We start from the raw sequence: 22,202 nt of genomic DNA, 5'->3' as shown, positions 1-22,202 counted from the left end.
TGTTGGGAGTCTCGAACCCAACCCTTTATTATTATTACGGGGGTACCGTGTTCGGACTCCAGCTAGGCTTTGGGACATAGTTGCTGATTCTCTGTTTTTGAGTGTTACTTTTTCACTGCCTTCGTTCAGGATTGAACTCAGCACCTTTGGGTAACTGTAAACTTTGATACAACGTCTAGGACCACTCGGCCAGTGACATATGGCTGGAGGGGGTTTAGCTCTACACTTCCAAGGTTTCATATTTAGGTTAAATTCAAAACAAATTCACAAAAGAAAATCATAAATTCAATAAAATATCAAGCAAAACACTGGGGGATATTAGTTTATTTTTCTTTCTCTACAGGTTAAGTATTATTACTACTTGTGATATTTTATTTTTTTATATATAAAATCAAGTATTCTAACTTAAGGTTTTATTAACTTTGATTAGCAATACATACGGAGGATAAAACACTTTGGATAATCACAGATTTCAAGAGGTTCTGCTAACCCCATCATATTTTAAAAACTAAAGCATTTTAAGTTTTCAAAATACCACTGTTTTGTTCGGAAATGAATATACTTTCCAATGAATTAAGAATAAGTTACATTATATATTTTAAGAGTTTTAAGCAAATAAAATGATAAAAATCTGAACATCATAAAAGTGTTTTCAGTAAGGTTTTGTACAGACCCCCCCCCCCACACACACACACTTGATTTGTAAATGCTCAGACCTCGTTTGTATTAAGAACTTTGCTATGAAATTTGAAAACCAATCAGAATAGATGTCACTTATTAGTTTGGGGTGTCTAAAATACTTTTGACATCTTGTTTTTTATTGTGCTAAAAAAAAAAAAAAAAAAAAAAAGACTTCAGCATGACAAGTATTGAAAATTTTGAAAAAACATTTTCTTCAAACATCCACAGTTAAAGAAATTCATCTTTTTACTGTTTTTATCCATTAAAAGTATAATTATATATTGTTTTCTCTTGTGGTAACTACCTGGAAAAAAATCATTTCTATTTTAAAAAAACTATCTTTAGCAATACTATCAGCGATACCACGGTTGTAAACAGACGGTTTTTGTTAATCTTTTATTCCAGAACAAATTTAAAAAAAAAAAAAAAAAAAAAAAAAAAAAAAAAACTGAAAATATGAATATATAAAAAAAATATTCTTGCTATTTTGTTATAAGAACATAATTAGCCTAATGCTCTGACGAACTGCAATCACTTGTGCCCCCACGACGCGAGCACCCTCGACAAACCCGACAGGCTACTAGATCCCACCCCCACACTGTAGAGGTCCCTAGATGTAAAAGATCTTTTTACTCCAATAGTTTCTTCCCCAGAACCGCAAGACTCTGGAATTCCATTCCAGGTCCCTGCTTCCCCAACAGTACTGACGTGCAGAAGTTCAAGTGTAACGTGAACCGACACCTTGCTGCCCAAATCCCTACATAGTACCCCAGTAGTTGTTGCCCCTGATAGTAGCCCCCTACACCAAAGTGGCAATTTGCCTTGTTTGGGGTGAAAATGTAATAAAAAAAAAATTAAAAAAAAAAAAATTAGAACTATTCGGTTATCAAAATATATAATTAAAGCAATCCCAACCAGTCCGGCATTATTTCTTGTCAATCCTTGTCTCACAATTACACATGCAGCAACCCTTACAGGGGGTATCCATTGTCTCTTGAGACTGAATGGAGGCATCACATCACAATGAATGTCAAAACAGTACATTAAAAAAAAAAAAAAAAAAAAAAAAAAAGGGAAAAAGAATTTTCTTGTATTTTTTGTAACCAACTTCAAATAAAGCAACATTTTTTTTTTTAATTTTTAAAGTATTTTTAATAAAAAGCAAAGAAGAAAAATTATTACTTACTTTGCCCAATAAGAGAAATAATATTTGGAATCTTTAATGATTGGTTCTGGAGTTTCTTTTGAATCTGTCGGTGACTCATCAGTTGTTCTTTCGAGCAATGGTTCAATGACCATTGGCGATTTCATCAATGGAGATCTGCAGAGGTTAGTGGGAGGAGGGAATGAAAAGAGAAAGGAGATCAATCAGTTTATACATATACACATTGTCACTCGAAAAACACAAAAGTAACATTCACTTAACATCAGCTTTAAAGACCCATAAAAGCGTTCATTATTCACAAATATTTATTAGCATCATCTCGTTTTTTGTTAATCTTTCCACATGTAAGCAAAAGCATTTAGGCATCTTTCAGTAAGCACATGTAAGGGCCAAAATACTCAAATACATATAAAAATTACATCATTGATGATGGATTTGAAACATTTTATAATCATTAGCAAAAAATTTTTTTAAATCATTAAAAAGAAAGAAAAAAAAGAAGTTTTTTGCCTACTATTGACTAGGAAACTACTGTTTGGATTTCAACCCAACTTTGCACGCATGTCCTATATAAAAGCTGAAAAGTTAATGCAACTTAGCAGAATCTTCGACATGTAAACATGTCCCCTCCCACATGTCTGCCATCGCTTCTGCATCTACCATGGTTCTTCTTCCTAATAGTAATATTGACTGTAGAGTTGTCTCTCTCTCCTTCTTCAAAGCAGTAATAGCAATCATCCTTTCGTATACAGGTCGACAGCATATAACAACAGATCATATTCTAGATTTTAATAATCCGATTAAGTGTAGTTTTAATACATGGTATTAGTTTGTTTTTTCTCCCCCTAGGGAAGAAGGAAAGAAACGCTTGAAAATAAGTTTGGTTTTTTTGCCGATGAAAAACAGAGACCATCTCTCGCTTTTCATTTGCCTCACAATCTGCTTCCATACATAACTACCAAGTAGTAACTTTTGCTGCTTTCTAAGCCACACAACCACCATCGCATTAAAACAAGATTAATGAAAACATTGATTGTATAAGTCTGCCCCAAAACAAAAAATGTTATAAAATAGAGCGACTGAATGGATTAGAATCAATGTCTGTGTTTGTGCTGGACCCAAAGAAGAGTTTGGTATCGATCCTACACAAAACAGCTGTGCAGAACCAATGATTGCCCATTAGTTTGCTTTCTGCTTTGAACTTTGCATTAAATTTCATTTAATTATATATCGATTTTATGTTATAAAATTTAATTTCGTTTAATTTTTTTTTTTTTTTTTTTTTTTTTTTACATAGGCATCACCAAGGCCCACAGGCCACTTGAGGATAAGGGTTAAAGAGTGTACAGTAGTCAATTGGACAATATAGTAATCGATAGTAATGGAAATTTGGTAAATTTGTTAACTTAAGTGGAACGGCTCATCAAGAACTTGTTTATGTTGAACTTGAACATAACAATATTGTAGTCAGCCGGAAAGCAGGAAAACAGAAGACAATTCCATAGGCGTGCAGTTCTAAGAAAGAAGCTTTGATCATGGAATCTACATTTAGATTTAGGCACAGATAAAGAGTGGGAGGAATTATTGATAGCGTTTTCAGCTAGACAAATGTTTTTTGTGAAAGTTTGGCGAGGGGGGACCATAGATTGAAGCTCAGTCAAGCACTTGCCATGATTGATTTTACTTTATAAAAAAACAAAAAACTTTTGCCATTATTTACTGATGAAAAATGATACACATTTCAAACAATTTCTTATTTATGAATAATTCATAAGTTGTTTGCTGTCGAAACATTGCATCTCTTAAAACCCTTATGCTTCCTGAAAATTACGAAAACTGCACCTGATGTCCCTGACACACACTTTGAATGCGTCATAGTCCACCAGAGAACTGTACACAATAATTTCGTATTTGGATTATGAAGACTACTGTTCTCATCTGGACTATTAAACAATTTCATTAAAACCATTTTAAATTTAACTGGAGTGATATTCTCAGTTCAAACCACTATCATCATCATCATAAGTATTAATGCATAAATGAACACAAGCTAAATGTGAATGCAACATAATTCCAGAATCTATCATGATACTTACTTGATTGAAACCATGAGGTTTTTAGTCGGAACTTCCGTGTTGATGACTCCAGTGACCTTGTGTTTAACAGCTGCCAGACTTAATACAACAGGATTGGAACTAAAAAAAAAAATAATAGCACAAATAATTAAAGTAATTGAAAACTGAATTTTAAAAAAAATCTTGTATCATTTAAAAAAGTTTTTAGACATTACATCATGAAGACACGCAAGACATTCTTATCAGCATATCTGATGTTTTACGGGAGTTGGATTATACTTAAGGTATTCAATCCGATTCATATTTGGATCATTTTTGTTAAATCTAGACAATTATTAGTGTAGACGGTCATGGATTTCCATATGATAGCTGAATTGGGAATTCAAAATTTAAAAAAATGTTTAGTGATGAAGCACAACAGACAAAGCATCTCTTGTCTAAAAATCAAAAACTTTTAATAGGGATTCATATGCATTGCAGACGTGTTTGAGAATTAAGTTATTCAGAAAAAAACTAGTTCCCAATGAAGATGGGATGCCATTTGGTGTATCTGTTTTTGATCTTTGCTGCATATACTATTATAATCCTTATGTTTGATGCATATACTATTATAATCCTTATGTTTGATGCATATACTATTATAATCCTTATGTTTGATGCATATACTATTATAATCCTTATGTTTGATGCATATACTATTATAATCCTTATGTTTGATGCATATACTATTATAATCCTTATGTTTGATGCATATACTATTATAATCCTTATGTTTGATGCATATACTATTATAATCCTTATGTTTGATGCATATACTATTATAATCCTTATGTTTGATGCATATACTATTATAATCCGTTAAAGTTTAAAAAAAATGACACACAACTGAAATATGCAAATAAAATTGAAGAAAAAAAAAAAAGAAGAACTCTATAAATCATCTTTCCTGCAATTAAATCCCAGCAAAACGCTGTAACAGATCAGAGACTGACAACAGAAGCTAGTTGTGCACAAGTGTACCACCGTGCATTTTGGAAGGAAAGCAGCAAACATCTACCTATTCTCTCGGCAACATTAATATCAAGAAATCTTTGTGTGAATAAGCCTGGGTATTAGTGTCCGCAGCAACATGCATCGACCAAAACATATTTCTAAATTATCAGCACAAAATCTTTGAGAGTTGTTCTCCAGACGTTTATTTAAAACTGTATACAGTTATGTTACAACCACAGTTAAAATTCATGTCATCAGCCTAAAACCTTTATTTTTTTGCTCAGGAATCATTCAGAGATGTGCAACCAAGTGAATACTTTCCATCAGACGCTTGCTATTCTGAATTGTTTCCATCGGTTCAGATTCGTTTAAACACAAACATCAAATAATGGTGGAAATAGCCACAAAATTATTAACCATTTCGTTGTTACATTTCTGATTTTTTTTAGATGAAGATTGATTATTAATATTATTTGCATTTTTCAGACTACAGTTCTCATCTTGATTGCAATTTTCACAATGTTTCTGGTTGATGTAACCTCCAACCTTCTTCAGATGTATTTTGTCAAACTCTGTAATGTTTCTGTCAAACTTGGGAATCTAAACAGAATTTCAAATGGACCTCTTTATTTACTTCATGGTGGTAGCATACACTCGTTCCGTCATCCACAATTGGATAGAGGTCCGAAGTAATTAAAAATTGTATTTTTGGGTTGCCCACACTGAGGATTGAACCTTCAGGAGAATATCACTTTTACACTTGAATTTTTCAAGCATTCTAACCATTGCACCACGGGTACTTGAGTTCGACAAGATACACCCGAGTAAGGTTGGAGGTTATATCAACCAAAACATCGTACAAAATGACACTCAAGATGGGAAGAGTAGTTTGAAAAATCCAACTGCTTGTGTTCAGCACATACGGACATCAGAATCAATCAAAATCAGAAAACAGCAAAGTTCCCATGACTTTTGCAATTTTTTTTTCATGCTGAGAAATGAACAAATTTCCCGGATTAGTTGTTGGATGCTCATACACTGCATCCTTAAACAACCTTCCTGAAATTTACCTGAACAAAGGTAAAGGTACCTGATGCCAGCATACTCCATGCCCACGTATATTATGATTCATACACCCTTCATTTCATCAACAGTTGCACATTATGTTCCGTCTAGTACAGAATAGATCCCTTAGCAATTTTCTCTCTTTGCCCCCCCCCCTTTTAAGGGATTCCTTCAAACTGATCACTGGCAGAGGCTTACAGTGTTTGTCCTAAATTTATTCAGCTGCATTCTTTACAATCACTATGGTGCAGTTTATGCTTTTATCTCTTGAAATATGCAGACATTTTGAACATCACCGATAAGCATTATTGCCTTTTTTTTCTAAAAATATTACTTTTTAGTATTATTTCTTTTATCGAAACTTTGTTAACATTATCACTGCATGTGAAACTCCATTTAACTTCTCATAACTTGGTTTTTAATTAGTACTAGCAAGGGTACCCGGCATTTCCCTGGTGTGTGTAGGTGGTGCAGTAAGGAACACACGTCCCCCCTAAAAAAAAAAAAAGTGGTAGTAGTGGGTGATTGGGGAGGAATCAAAGTGTAATGTTATGACCCTTTAGGCTGTGATCATAGCGTAGTATCTGTTAACTGTGGCAAGCGGGGTCAAGGGTCAAAACATTATTATTATTATTGTTATTGTATTCTTGTTAACTGATTTGAGTGATGGATGGTCGCTGGATCAGTTATTATGATTAGAAGAATAAACAATTAAATTGCGGAAGAAATGATTGACGTGTGAATCGTAAAAGGAATGTGAAAATAGAAAATATATGTAAACATTATTTTGGGGTTTTGGATAAACAAATAACTAGTTGTAGATTAGGTTGGTCTGAGACACTAATTAGGTGACGTAAGAGAACACGTGATGTAGTTAGTTTTGGAGAGATTCAGAGAGTTGAGGATTGACCAACAGAGCGGACAGACGTCTAGACAGGGGTGGACAGACAGCTAGGGAGCGAGCTGTAAGAATAGAAAATGTAGACTAACTACAGATCCTGTGAAAACATTTTGAGACAACTGCAATAAATTTATAATATAAAAATATAAAGAGTTGTTTTAATTGTTTCACAAATAAGAACAGATGTCTCAATTATATGGTGCTGATCGCTTCATGGTTCGTCACAGAGCAGCGGGAAGATACAGAAGAACTCTTCAAGAAAAAGGTATGAAGCATATATTATTCTTCTTATATATGAACTGTAAAAATATCCCGTGTGATAAGTCTGATACAACATGACTCAGTTTACACGTCAATATCATGTTTTTTTTTGTTTTTTTTACACAGTGATCTGATCACCACTTATCAAGGCCCGGAAACCACTCAGGGATAAGGGTTATTACAAGTACATTACGTTAGTGTGGAGATTTGATGAAGTGTTTACTTAAGGGGGCGGTTCATTAGGAATTTGTTAACATTGGACTTGAACACCTCCAAGTTGTAGTCAGGTGGGAAGCAGGCAGACGGAACAGAGTTCCACAGGTGTGCAGTTCTAAGAAAGAAGCTTTGTTCATGGAATCCACGTTTTGATTTAGGCACAGATAAAGAGTGGGGGAAATTTTTCACAGTGGATTCGGCTAGACGGGTGTTTTTCGTGAAAGATTGGCGAGGGGGGACCAGAGATTGGAGTTTAGACGAGTACCTGCCATGGAAATAACGATAAAACAAGGATATGCTCGCAATGTCTCTTTTGTGGGAGAGAGGTTGCAGGGTAGAGAAAAGGGCATCACCCACTAAGCCATGAAGTCTATTTTGTACTCTGACAAGGCAGGATAGGCTGTTTTTAGCAGCTCCTGCCCAGATATGGCAACAGTATTCCATCCTCCTGGGTAGACAACATACATACGATTTATACGTTTATTATCTGTCTGTTAAAAGAACAATATCTTACATCCACTAGATAACACATGACACGTTTTAATATATCATCTCCATTCCAATTTCAACCAACATACAACAAAAGCAACAGTAGGCAGCCCGGGTGGAGAGAGGTGTTGTCCAAAAAAAGAAAAAGTGGTAGTAAGCAGGCAGGATCGAAAAAAAACAAAAGTAACGTCTTGGCCGATGCCTGCATGGCGCAACCAGAAGTTGAGAGCATTTGAATTAAGCGCAATCAATCCAACGGAGACAATGACTTGCGAAAATGTCGACAAAAAAAAAAGCGACCCCCTCCTTATACAAAACTGTCTAATTGAGGGTGAAGGAATGAATGTTTTTGATCAATTTTTCGATATTTGTCGTCCAAAAGACCAAGCTTTAAAACAATATCGATTTCGTCACGTTCTGACGTGTCTGTCGGAAGTTTTTGCAAGACATACCAACACACACGCATTTTGCCTATTGCATATCAGATTAGATAACTCATATTTTTTCCTTTCTAGCATCATTTTTTATGTTTAAAATGTTAGATTAAATTTCTTCGTCTACAGCTTTAGGTTTTAGTAAACTCCTTATCTCTACCTTGTCTTCATCTCGTGTTTCTGAAACAATATTTCTATTTTTTTCAGTTTCCAAAAAATGACTGAAGGGTTGAAAACTTTTGTCATTTTACCATCAATGATTATTTTTTTCTCTATTTCAGATATTTTACAGATAACATTCAGAAAATTTATTATGGATAAGTATAGCATTGAACAACATACACAAGTTCTAAAATTGTTTTACTAAAATCAGGCAATGCTTTGGTGACAACATTATCTAACAATGTCAATTGCCATAGCGAGAAATTAACCCCAGAAATTGACTAGCCCCGTGGGATATCTTAAAGAAAGAGTGTATGTTAACAAGCTCCAAACCCTGCAAGAATTGAAGGAAAACATCAGGAATAAAATAAAGAAGTTAAATCACAATCCAGAGATTCTACAATCTGTCATGAATAATGTTTTGGAAAGAGCACAAATAAGGCGAAGCTGAATATGGGCAACATTTAAAAGACATTTTTCATAAAGATTGTTTGACTTTTCCATTTTTTTTTTAATTTCCCAATGACTTAGTCAGATCGTGTTAAAATTACAGAAAAATATCATCAGAAATAAAGAATCTAAGTTCAAAGCTTTCAGTGATTTTTCAGACAGCCTGTACTATAAAGGAACCAACTTCTATATGATACTTTTAATCATTTGTCTGTCTACATGTTCATTCCTCATCGGATCATATTAGATGAACCAATTAGTTGCAACTGCCTATCAGGAGATGTAATCTTTCAGATCTTGAAACACAAAGGGTGAAAAAAAAAAAAAAAAAAATGAAAATAACACAGGCATCAAAATGGCGTAAATATTTTTTAAAAAAAATTGCATATATCATTACTTACGTATCGTATGTGTACACATCCTTCTCAAATCTGTGACAAGAATCTGTAGTGAGCCGATAGACCCCAGGTTGGGAAAGACAAAACCTATTTGTGCCTTTCTTCAAAGCAAATGAACCCACACTGCCTTGTTTGTTTTCATGAGCAAAATTCTGGGGAGAAAAAAAAATGATAATCCAGAAAAATCTTGTCACATTTTTTTTTAAAAATGTTCAAAATAAAAGGGAAAACGAGCTTGTTTTTCTTTTTGTTGTTTTTTTTTTTTAAATTGCACAAAACAATGGGGTTAATTTTTTTGTTGTAATTAATTACCATTGAAATAAAATGGACAAAACACCATTGGACAATCAGGAAAACCAAAAGAAACAATGCATATTTATTTTTTTACATCCTCTTCAGAAGGTCAGACACAAGGTGAAGGGATACTTGTGAAGAATACGTATCATGCTGAAATATTATTTAGAAAGCCATTTTTAACATTGCTTTTTGAACGTCACCTAACAATTTATAAAAAAAAATTAGCATAGTCCATATTCTGCATTTGTATCAGTGAGGTTTTAAAAATCCAGTGCACTAGGAATAGAGCATTTTAGCCTATACAAAAATGTCTGAGCAACCTGTCAACAATCCAGTGTAGTGAGGTCTCACGGGATTAGCAATAAGCTAACCTCAGAGAAGGTAAATCCTCAGAGGATGGACCTCCTTTAAAAAATTACCTCTGTCGTTTAACGATAAACGTTTTATTTCTATGGCAATGTAAATGAGGCTTGTTGCTTATTTTGCACGTCATTTTTACAAAATACAATTCTGAAAACCTATCATTTCTGAAATGATTGTCAGATTTCTGTCTTATTAATTTTATGACCCAAGTGGTCTGCTACCAAAACCAAGTCGATCAACTTTAGATCTGGTCAGAGACAAAAACACTGCTTGATTTCAGGACTAAGTGGAACCCCTCAGTACACGAGTCGTACAGGGTGGAACAAAAATTTGTCACCCTAAAGAAAACAAAAGTACAGATTTATTTTAAAACTTTTATTTAAAAAATCAATCCAGGTAACTTGATTATGTAGAGGAGCCGACATCTATTCAATGTAGCCACCTTCAGCCTCAATCATCACCTTGATACAGGTTTGGAACTGGGAGCGAGCATACCTTTTCCACAAATGCTGCCAGGCTGGCTTTGGTACTGTGGGAGGTCATGTTAGTGATGTTTTCAACATGACCAAACAAAATAGACTAGTGGATTCAGGTCGGGGGGAGAAGGGGTGAGGACAGTGAGAAGAAGATAGAAATCATAGCACTCCAAGCCTGGGTCTCTTTGCCGGCGCAGAGTCTGCCAGCGGCCACCTGACTGCACCAAGGGATCACCACTCTTCAGCATTTTGGAGTTGACTTTTAAGCCGACTTCAAAGATGTGAGGTGGCATGATGTGACCCTCACTTGAAACCACACCAAAGACCATAACCGTGGCTGGAAACTTTGTCGAGCTGTGCCCTCAAGCGTTGAACAGTCTGAATTTGCATTTTGAGAGTGCTGGCAATGGTCCTGTTGTCATAATTTTGATCAGTGGACAGCGTGAGTTGTACTCCGATCTCACTTGTTGAACATTGTGTCACTTTCCGACAGGATAGAAGGCTACTATCGCTCTTAGGATTTGTACACAACTGACCAACTAGTAAATGGTCTGCAACAAAAAAAAATGGAAATGGAATCATGTCTTTTCTTTTGAGTTTGCAGATGATTATGTTTGGTTGACAAGATATACAGAGAAAATACAGGTAAGCTGAGATGATAACGAGTGTGTACAAGAAATGTAAGACAATGAAGATGGATGCAAATTCAGATGTAGAAAGAACATATTTAAATGGCAAAGTTACGGAGGTTGTTTAGAAGTTTGATGATCTTAGTGATACCAATTGGAGTATATTGTGGAACAGATACCAGTGTGAATTATGCATGGGTGAAGTAAGTGCAGGGAACTTTCGTCATTACTAAACAGCAGAGCATTACCATTGTCAACAAAAGGAAGCGTCTATCAGGCATGTCTACGCAGTGTGAGGATGTATGAAAGTAAAATCTTGCTAGAGATGGTTGAGGACATGCGTTGCATGGAGAGAAATGATATGAAAATGATACGACAGATGTGTAATGTGAACCATTAAAGATAGACTTAGATCTGATAAGCTCAGAGGAATATTAAATCTGAACAATCATTTCCTTTTTTGTTTTTTTCTTTTCAATTTTTTTATCTGCTTGTTTTTGTTGGGGATAGGGCATTCTGTTGGATACCATTTATTTAGTGTATTTACCTGCTATTTTAGATACTCCAGTCAAGAGATCTTTTTAGGATTCTGTCTCTTAAGCGCAATCGTTTGGATCTCTCTTGCACTTGGTATATTCACTAGATAGTTTTGTTGGTTTTTTTTTTACTCCTTTTTTGGTATTTAGTTATCTTCTTTCTCTCATTTCTGTTTAAGCAAACATCATTAGACATCGACTTCAACTAGGGTTACTACTTTCTTACACTTGTTAATATCACTATGTCAGGTTCAACAACCATTTTCTAAATATGTCACTGTAAGAATGGCATCGTTATAGTGAATAAGTATGGACTTATTTCTGTTCTTTCTTGGATATGTTTACAGGACTCACTGCTGCGTTCGCTGTTCAACTTTCTACAAATCATTTGTACACACCTCATTATGTTGCACTGTATTCTCACTACTGACCATACACGTCGACTTGAGTGCAGATATAGAGATAGTAAGCTTTGATTAAGTCACACAGTTTTAGAGGTATGCCATGATCATGCATGACTTTCCAAAGGGCTCCATCGTCAATTTGGAATTCCTTTCTGGGTTCCTGCTTCCCTGACTGTACTGACATGCAGAAGTTCAAGTGTAATGTAAACAAACATCTTGCTGCTCAACTCCCTACATAGTATCCCTGAAATTCATATTCCAGATAGTAGCCAGCTATATCAAAGTGGCACTATGCCTTGTGTGGAATGAAAATGCAATTAAAAAAAAAAAAGTCAAATGCAGCGATGAAAGCAATCAAGCAGACTATTTTGTTGGATGTTTAACTATTTTTAAGGGAGTGAAAATCTGCTCAGTACATCCTTGGCAAAATCCACATTGGTTTGGTCTTGTGCATGCATGTGTGTGTGTGTTTTGCAAACCGCTTCAACAGAATGGTAGCAAAATTTTTGCATCAATATTGATGGAGCTGATACTGCAATAATTACTGTAAATTTTTTTGTAAAAAAAAAAAAAAAGTAGGACACTATTGCTCCAGTCCTGAGGGAGTTTTTTGGTTTCCTAGATACAAATCAAAACTTGGTGAAGGTTGGAGACCAGTATGTCTAAGGAATGTGTCAAGGTTTCAGATGAAAGACTATCTTCTCCAGCCACCTTATTGTTTTTGATGGTGACCGAGATTTCATCAGTAGCGATGGGGGGGGGGGGTGATGATGACAGTTATAAAGCACAGATGAAACAGTTGGAATCTGATGGGTTTGACTGGAATGGTTAAGCAGCGCGGCAAAGTGCTCACTCCAATGTTGAAGGCGCTCGTCAAGATTTGTAATGCGTTCACCTTATTGATTGAAGATTACTTCATTGCAGCCTCTGAATAGTTTTGTGATTGATCTAAGAATATTGTAGAGCTTTCTCGTATCACCTACTGACGAGGCTTGTTTTGCAATTTTCTGCGAATAAATGTTGCAATCAGCTCTTGCAGAGTGGATGGTTTTGCGACACGGAATGTGAGGACTAAAGGACAAAATAAAGAAAGTAAGAGTTATGGGGCTGCTGAAAGTAAACTTAAGATTCACTTTCTACTCTACAAGCCTTGATCGTTTTGTAGCAAAGAAAATATCTTCAATTTTAAATTTTAGATTTAAATAGAATTTATATCAATTCTACAGGTTTTCTAAAAATGTAGGTTTATTTTAGCAAAATTTTTAATATTCTTCATATTTCATCCGTTGAAGTGTCTGAAGATCTGCAGACAGATGTGAAGACACAAAAAGTATTATTGCACACTTCTTTCTCTCTTAGATGATTTGCAAAACGATAAAAACATGTTCAACTTACCAAAGTGATTTCATGAGACAATCCACATTTCAAGATATAACCCGTCTGTACAAACTCTAAACCGTTTAAATCCTTGTCAGTGATTTCAATCTCTTTTGACTTCTCTTTCCAACACCAATTGTCTTGAAGAGGACTCACTACAAAAACACAAAAACAACAGACGTTAACAAAATCGTTCGGATTTGCCCAAAATGAAAATATAAGGTTTTTTTCTGTCTAGTTGGATCTAGAAATTGTAATTCAATCAAAATGCAAGTGTTGTTTTAACTTATGAAAAGATCTTCCAAAATAAAAGGCAGTTTTTTTTTAATCTAGGAAAGACTACCAAAACACAAAAGCAATCACCATTCATTTTACTATGGCAAAAATTTATTTAAAGATTTAGTTTTTCAAAATAAAATTCAGACAAATTTATTTTAAAAACATTTTTTTAACAATTTAATGTTTTTAACTTTTTTTTTCACACAAACATTTTTATATCAACAATAAAGAAAATATAACATTTTTTCAATTTGTGTTTTTCAAATTTGAATGTTTTACAAACAAGCCTGTCATTTAAACATTAAAATTTCACATATTATATACAAAAATAATTTTGAGACTATCTTTTAATAAAATGTTGCATCTTTTTTTTTTTTGCTAATCTTATAATTTTTGAAAGAACGTTTGTCAAATTTACTCAATTATGCTTCCACTTGAACTTGTCGAAGAAATACAACTTCCTGGTCATAATTTGAAGGTGTTTCTAAATGGTTGTATAATTTCAAGATTTGATAAAGATTGATCGCTTCCATTTTGAAAAAACAAAAAAAATAAAAATTCATGAAAGGATTGTGTTTGAGGCTATCACAATGTTGTTACGGAAACAGTCTATGTAGTAGAATAAATAACGTTGACAATATTGAAGGGACTGCATTTATTTTTAATTATGCATCTACCATTTGTGTGACAAACTATGTTCAGAAATAAATATACATAATTGAAAATTATTGACATCCCTTCAATATTGTCATCATTATATATTTTACGACATAGACTGTTTCCATAACAACATTGTAATAGCCATCAAACACAACTCTTTCATATTTCATACAATGCTTCAAGCAAACTACAGAATCTTCCTTAAAAATTTATATTTTCGGCTGTTTGAAGTAAATGCCATTTTAACTAGATGTAAAAAAAGGGAAAAAAAAAAAATGGTTCAGAGAATAAAAACACATACAAATTACATATTCAGAAAGATTCATATTATTTTCTTTACAATCATATAAATATTTTTTAACTTAGCTCAGAAATAAGCGACAAATTGTGAATTGGTTGTTTTTGTTTTACGGCATATCAACCCTTTTCAGGTTATTTAATGCCGAATCCAAAGATTTTGAAGAAAGATTTTTTAATAGAATATATTTGTTGTTTTCAAGTTGGTTTCTATTTAACCCATAGTTGGGACCCTAACAAGTACTACCACTCCGGGTCAGAGTGAACCTGGGAGCAATGGCAATTAAAGGGTGGCTCCACACTCCCAAAGCCTGCAAGCTGGGGCCTCACCACTGGATATAGTTTAAGGTCATATCCAGGACTGACAATTTGTGAGTTGAATGGATTAATTTATTAATGTTGTATGATAACTGCTAATTATATACGATTATTGGTACATTTAAAAGAAAAAAAGATGACCAAAAATGGCCACAATTGAAGAAAAAAGTGCTTTCACTAAGACGATCCACCATGTCATCGATCATAGCGATGAACTACACTTTGAATTGCTACCATATTCATCCTATTCTCCAGCCTCTACTGTTTGTAGACATCAAAAGAATACTCCAGAGAAAGAAAGTTGGATTTAATTAAATGATGTCAAAAACTTAGTTATGAAATTGTAAAAAAAAAAAAATTAAAAAAAAAAAATGTTGATGAATCAAATTGAATTTCATCCAAAAGTTGTTTTATTCTGATTGAGTGATGAGTTATTTTTTTTTCTTTCTTTTAATGAAGCAACAAAAAGATTTAAGAATTATGTTATTTTATGAACAAATATTCTTGCTCAAGTATATTTCTTTGCAAAAAAGAAATTTCAGTCTGTCGTGAGATATTTAAGTTCTTCTTCTTTTCTTAATAGCAACATATACAAAAATAATGTCCTCATCTACAACATATACAAAAAGTACAATATACAAAAATAATGTCCTTATCTACAACATATACAAAAAGTACAATTTCCAAAAATAATGTCCTCATCTACAACATATACAAAAAGTACAATTTCCAAAAATAATGTCCTCATCTACAACATATACAAAAAGTACAATTTCCAAAAATAATGTCCTCATCTACAACATATACAAAAAGTACAATTTCCAAAAATAATGTCCTCATCTACAACATATACAAAAAGTACAATTTCCAAAAATAATGTCCTCATCTACAACATATACAAAAAGTACAATATCCAAAAATAATGTCCTCATCTACAACAGGTCAAATGAGAAAATTACAATAAAATAATATTGATTCTTCTTTGTGTAACAGGTCTCTTCTCGCAGACATCGATGCTTATGGCTCTTCAGTCTCTTTTGCATTCGGTCTTCCTAATAAGATTTATGGTTGTACATCTTATTTTGTTGAAACCATTTGTGAATTTTGTTAACTGTCTTCCCTTGCTTTCCTTATCGATGATTTTTAATTTGTCTCTTTATCGAAACATTTTGTCTTCAAAATTCAAGAACACTAATACATTTTGATTAGTGGTGGGACGATTAATCGGAATCGTTAATCGTAAGAATCGTGTATTTTGGGAGGTATCGGAATCGCATCGTTAAAAAATACCTTAATTTTCCCATTCCTTCATTACGATTCTTTTAGTCTGATGTTGAAAAAAAGAAAAAAATTTCCTGATATTTCTAACCGCAAGAGAGAAATGTAGCATGTTATAAAAAGAAACCAAAGAAATTCATTATTAACAGGGCAATGCTTAGTGCCCCTCCCTTACAAGGTTCATTCATTCAGATCTATTGCAATCAAAACTACAAAAGAGTTAACTTGAAAAGAAGTATGCAGGGCTCTACATTGCGAGTAAAAAAAAAACCGCTTATCTTTTTGGCGATTGTTTTTTTTTTACTGACAAATCTTCTAATACTGAATGAAAATGCTTTTTCAACTTATATTTTCTTAAAATAAAACGAGCAAAGTCAAATTATTTAAACAGTAAACGGTTTAATAGAACAATGTACTTTTTTTTCTTTTTTTAAAAGAAGGCTTTTGAAAGAAATATCTCTAAAATGAAATTGATCACGTTGTATTATTTCGCAAAGTTTTGACAGTTGTCGGCTTCTTTTGATGTTTCCAAAAAATCGACCCCATACCTATCTCTTCCAAACCTAAAGTTATTAAATAACCCCTTCGTTAATTCAAGGGTAATTAATTCAAGTCAGTCAAGTTTTTTTTTTAATTTCATTGAAATAAAATCCATTTTTAAAATTTTTTTCTCCAGAAAGACAAAACCCTGAATTTGATTATATTAAAAGCAGAATAATATAATCTTTTTTCTAGAATTTTAAATTGAAAATTAAAAGTGTTTTGCACAGTTTTTTGCCGAACGAAAAAGAAATTAATATATATATATTTAAAAGGTTTTGTAATCAATTAATTTTTATGTCTAAATAATATTTACGATTAATCAAATAATTTCATTTTAAAAAGTATTTATGAATAGAATTTTACTTAAGACTTATAGTTTAGCAATATTGAACCGAGCGGTGTCAGAAATTTTGTGAAAAATAGTGAATAATTCCACCCCATCTTTCCAAGCTTATAACTCCTCGAAAAATGCAATTAAAGCCCTAATTTTTTTTTCAATTAAAGGAGCAAGGACCAAGATTTCATTTAAAAAAAAAACAAAAAAAAAAAAACGTGTTTTTTTTTAAAAAAGGTTTTAAACTTCGGACTTTACAGGTAAAATTCTATAAGAACACTGTTTTTTTTTGTTTTAAATTTGAATATATTATGTATTGACCTTTTCTCTTCAATTTGTGAGTAAATAATTATGTACTCATCGGGTTCTAAATTAATTATTATTAGACATTTACAAAATAGGAGGCGTGAATTATTCGACCCCCTGTCTTTCCAAGCTTATAACTCCTCGAAAAATGTAATTCAAGCCCTAATTTTTTTTCAATTAAAGGAGCAAGGACCAAGGTTCCATTAAAAAAAAAAAAAAAAAAGAAAAAACAAATAACGTGGTTTAAAAAAAAAGGTTTTAAACTTCAAACTTTACAGGTAAAATTCTAAAAGAACACTTTGTTTTTTTTTTTTTAAATTTGAATATATTATGTATTGACCTTTTCTCTTCAATTTGTGAGTAAATAATTATGTACTCATCGGGTTACTAAATTAAGTATTTACTTTTTAATAGACACTTAAAAATTGGGATGGGGGGGGGGTCGTGAATTTAAAAAAAAAAAACGTTTGTCTAAAATATTATATTCGATTTATTGGAAAGAACATAAAATTTCACATTTACCCTGAAAATATCGTAAAAATAGAATCAATAGAAAAATTTTGATAGATTTTTAAAATTTAAAAATTGAAAAATATTGAGTTTAAAAATTGAAAAATATTGAGTTCGGAAAATTCATTACTGTTTTAAAAAAAAAAAAATATTTCTATTACTTTTAAAACAACTGTAATAGTTTATTTTGGAAGTATAATCCATAAAGAAAATAAATAACCCACTTTTAACAGAGAAATTCCGAGATTTTTATATTGTATTCGCAGTTTCGTGTTAGGGGTGTCAAAAATTCCTACAAAAATTCTGATACCGCTACCGCATCAACCATGTGGGAATTGAACACAGTCAACCAAAAAAAAAAAATTCAAAAGAAAATGCCTATTTGCATTTCATTATGTAAACTTTTATACATTGGTTTCAAAAATTAAATTCTATAAGTTTTTTTTGTTAACTACCGGTTGGTACAATTTACCGCCCCATCCCTTTATATTTTTTTCTTTTTGTCTTTTTTAGCGGATTTTTTTTTTTTTTTTTTTTTTACACAGTGATCACCACTTATCAAGGCCCGGAAGCCACTCAGGGATAAGGGTTATTGCAAGTACATTACGTTAGTGTGGAGATTTGATGAAATGTTTAATTAGGGGGGCGGTTCATTAGGAATTTGTTAACATTGGACTTAAAGACATCCAAGTTGTAGTCCGGAGGGAAGCAGGCAGACGGAACAGAGTTCCACAGGTGTGCAGTTCTAAGAAAGAAGCTTTGTTCATGGAATCCGCGTTTTGATTTAGGCACAGATATAGAGTGGGGGAAATTTTTCACAGTGGATTCAGCTAGACGGGTGTTTTTCGTGAAAGATTGGCGAGGGGGGACCAGGGATTGGAGTTCAGACGAGCACCTGCCATGAAAATAATAATCAAACAAGGATAGGCTCGCAACGTCTCTTCTGTGGGAGAGAGGTTGCAGGGTAGAGAAAAGAGCATCCCCCACTAAACCACGAAGACTATTTTGTACTCTGTCAAGGCATGATAGGCTGTTTTTGGCAGCTCCTGCCCAGATATGGCAACAGTATTCCATCCTTGGACATACTTGGCTTTTATATAGATAGAGAATTGCATCAGTAGTGAGATATCTTCTGGAGCGGTAGAAGGATCCCACCATCTTTCCAGCGACCTTGGCAACAGACTTGATGTACGTGTTCCATTTCAGATCAGGAGTAAAGGTCAAACCCAGAAGCTTGTCAAAACACGGGGCCTCACCCAGAAGAGAGCCATCCATCACAATTGATGCCAGATGGGGATCAGAGCGTTGATGATGTAAGGATAGGAGTTTGGTTTTGGATGCATTAAAGGTAACCTCACATCTTCCCCCACTGAACCACGCGCTCGAGATCAGAGGAGAGAGAATCCGAGAGAACTTTGTCATTTACAGCCTTTGATGTGTTGCCGTAGATGGTCGTGTCATCAGCATAGATGTCAACGAATGATTTAAGTATGTGTTTAGAGAGGTCATTGATGTAGATCAGGAAGAGAGTTGGGCCCAGGATTAACCCCTGAGGGACTCCAGCATTTATATTGCAGGCCTCCGATTTTTGTCCATCTACCACTACTCTTATGAGCCTATCGGAGAGAAATGATTTAATGATAGAGAAAACATTTCCAGTTATACCGTAGCTGGAAATCTTGTGAAGTAGACCCTTATGCCATACCTTGTCAAAGGCCTTTGATATGTCAAGAGCAATTGCCCTAGAAAGGAAGCCTTTGTCAAGAGATTCACTAATCCTGTGGGATATAACCGTCAGCACATCTGCGGTAAATCTTACAGAGCGGAAACCATATTGTGTGTCACTAAGAAGGTTATTCCTGCTGAGGTGGTTGACTATTTCTCTATTTAATATGGATTCCAGCAACTTACTCATAACACACAGGAGACTTATTGGTCTGTACTGAGAGGGAGAGAACTTATCACCTGAATTCTTAAACACAGGGCAAACTGATGAGGTCTTTCAGGGGGTCGGAAAGCACTTCTCCTTAAGGCAGCGCTTAAATAGTTTCGTAAGTATGGGAGCAAGTTCTGGTTGAAGCTTTTTTAACACTATAATTGGGATGCCATCAGGGCCAGTTGCCTTACTAGAATCTAGGTTCTTGATTAGCTTGGCGACCTCATGCACGGATATTTGTATGTTACCTAGCTTGTTCTGTGTTGTAGGAGGAAATATGGGGAGTTGATGGCCTTCGTCGCATAGGGTAGAATTAGCTGCAAAGTTCTTTGCAAATAGTTTGGCCCTGTCTGACGCTGACTAGATGACCTCTGGTCCATTGATAATGGTTGGGATAGAACGCACAACGCCAAAGTCCAAAAAAAGTCTTCCATGGAAACTTTTTGAAGTTGATGAAGATGATGAGTTGAAAGCCATTTGCAAAGTCTGTCAAATTAAAATATCGCGAGGAATAAAACCATCTAACATGACCACAACCAACATGTTAAAACATTTAACTATGATGCATCCAAATAAATTGGAGGAGCAAAATAAAAAAGAAAAGGAACAAAAAATTACCAACTAGTCACTCAGTGCAGTTTTATTAATGAGGGTCGAAATCGCAGTGTCTCTTTTTTTTTTTTTTTTTTTTTTTGCCTACGTCACCATCTAGGTGTCACCAATTTTTTTTAACCCTCCTTAACTTCAAAGAGTAAATACAATATATACAACTAAAAAAATAATTTTTAAAAATGCTGATTCTATTCATGAAAAATTCTTTTAACTAGAAATTAAAACTTAGGTAAAGATAGCTGACTGACAGCAACAGGAGCACTGGTTAACTACTGAACCACGTGGAAAGGTGTGGGGGGGGGGGAGGAAAAAAGGAAATTAAATGATGATAATAAATTATGATAAACGTCTTTGAAAGGCACTAAACTCCTAAAATTTACTTCTTTAAAATTTTAGGCGGCACTCCCCGGCGATTTTAAAGCACTCTCTCTCTCTCTCTCTCTCTCAAAAAAAAAAAAAAAAAAAAAAAATTTAATTTTTAAGCTTGGGAAAGATGTATTTATTATAACCGAATTATTGTATGAAGACTGGATCTACTTTATTGGACGTTAATTTGTGAGATAAGTAATTTTTCAATGTTTAATATGTTTTTAAAGTTTCAATTATCAATTAAATTTTTTTAATTGCGTTTATTTTTCAATTTATTTAAAAAAACAGGGTTTTAAATGTATTTTTCAAGGTAACAAGCTTCGAAAGAAGTCTAATAAAAAAAAATCACTTCATTTTTAATTTCGACAACCCTGAGAATTTAATTATTAAAAAAATATTGAAATGTGACATTTTTTTATTTAACATTTCTATTAGTTCAATTAATTTTCTTTCAATAATTCATTTCACTCAACAAACTTCACCATTTTTTTTTATCGTTTTCTGTAATTTTGGTAATTATGTTTGCTCAATTTTATCTAGTATTTCATTTGTTTTTTTATAGTGGTATCATTTTTATATGTGTTCCTTTGATATACCCTATTTCAAAATTAGTTTGGCTAAACTTATTCTTCACGTTAGAAACAACGTGTAAAAGCAATGAAAAAGTAATAAAAAATAATAGGTGTTAACTACTACTTGTGAATTATGGAGGTCTGAAGAACTGCCGTCATAAATACAACTATCAATAGCCAAACAAAAAATCGTTTTTGAAATTCCTTTAATTGTAACTTTTCGCTATACCTACCTTTTTGGTATAAAACACAAAAACTTTCAATTAATGGTATTTCTCATATATGGTCGTTAACTTTGGAAAGGTTATTTTGTATCTACGGCGCCATGTCACATGGTATATTGTTTTTTTTTTCATTACGCACGTTCATTTATAAATTATTAAATTAAATATTTATCTTTTTTATATTTAATTAGTATATATTCTCTTTCTCTTCCACTATATTTTTTTTATTTAATTCATTAAATCTGTTAATTATGAGGACCAAAATAATGAATCGTGTGTATTTATTCTCTAATTTTATTGTTTTTGTTCTGTTATATAAATTCTATTTTATTTGTTTTTTTTCTGAAGGATAAATTCTATTTTCTTTGAGTTTTTTTTCTGTATTCCAATTAAGTAAAATAAATTTTCTCTAAAATAAATTTTGCTAAGTTTTCCGTGTAGTTTATTATATAATAATTTTATTTAAACCAAAACACGACGGTGTACTGGTGTAGACATAAAATATCTCTTCCAAAGTTAGAGAACATATTTGGGAACTACCGACCATAAGTACAAAACTACCTGGTATATTTCAAAACAATAATTCCCTAGG

The 22,202-nt window shown here is 33.3% G+C and overlaps 1 protein-coding gene across 2 annotated transcripts in view; it reads right to left on the bottom strand.

The window, feature by feature from the left end:
• The window catches only part of LOC145278108 (BOS complex subunit NOMO1-like), a 167,854-nt gene that overhangs the window by 83,316 nt on the left and 62,336 nt on the right, over positions 1 to 22,202 (bottom strand). For both annotated transcript variants that reach the window (XM_080130382.1, XM_080130383.1), the window contains exons 16-19: positions 13,391 to 13,527; positions 9,294 to 9,442; positions 3,943 to 4,041; positions 1,868 to 2,002 (exon numbers count right to left, since the gene is read on the bottom strand). In XM_080130382.1, the coding sequence (XP_079986508.1) occupies positions 1,868 to 2,002; positions 3,943 to 4,041; positions 9,294 to 9,442; positions 13,391 to 13,527 (520 nt within the window). The remainder of the gene's footprint in view (positions 1 to 1,867; positions 2,003 to 3,942; positions 4,042 to 9,293; positions 9,443 to 13,390; positions 13,528 to 22,202) is intronic.

The sequence above is a fragment of the Euprymna scolopes genome, chromosome 6, assembly GCF_053919585.1.
Source record: "Euprymna scolopes isolate OS-2025 chromosome 6, ASM5391958v1, whole genome shotgun sequence".
NCBI classification, from domain to species: Eukaryota; Metazoa; Mollusca; class Cephalopoda; order Sepiida; family Sepiolidae; genus Euprymna; species Euprymna scolopes.
The sequence above is the reverse complement of the archived record's forward strand: the minus strand, read 5'-3'. Positions and strand labels throughout refer to the sequence as shown.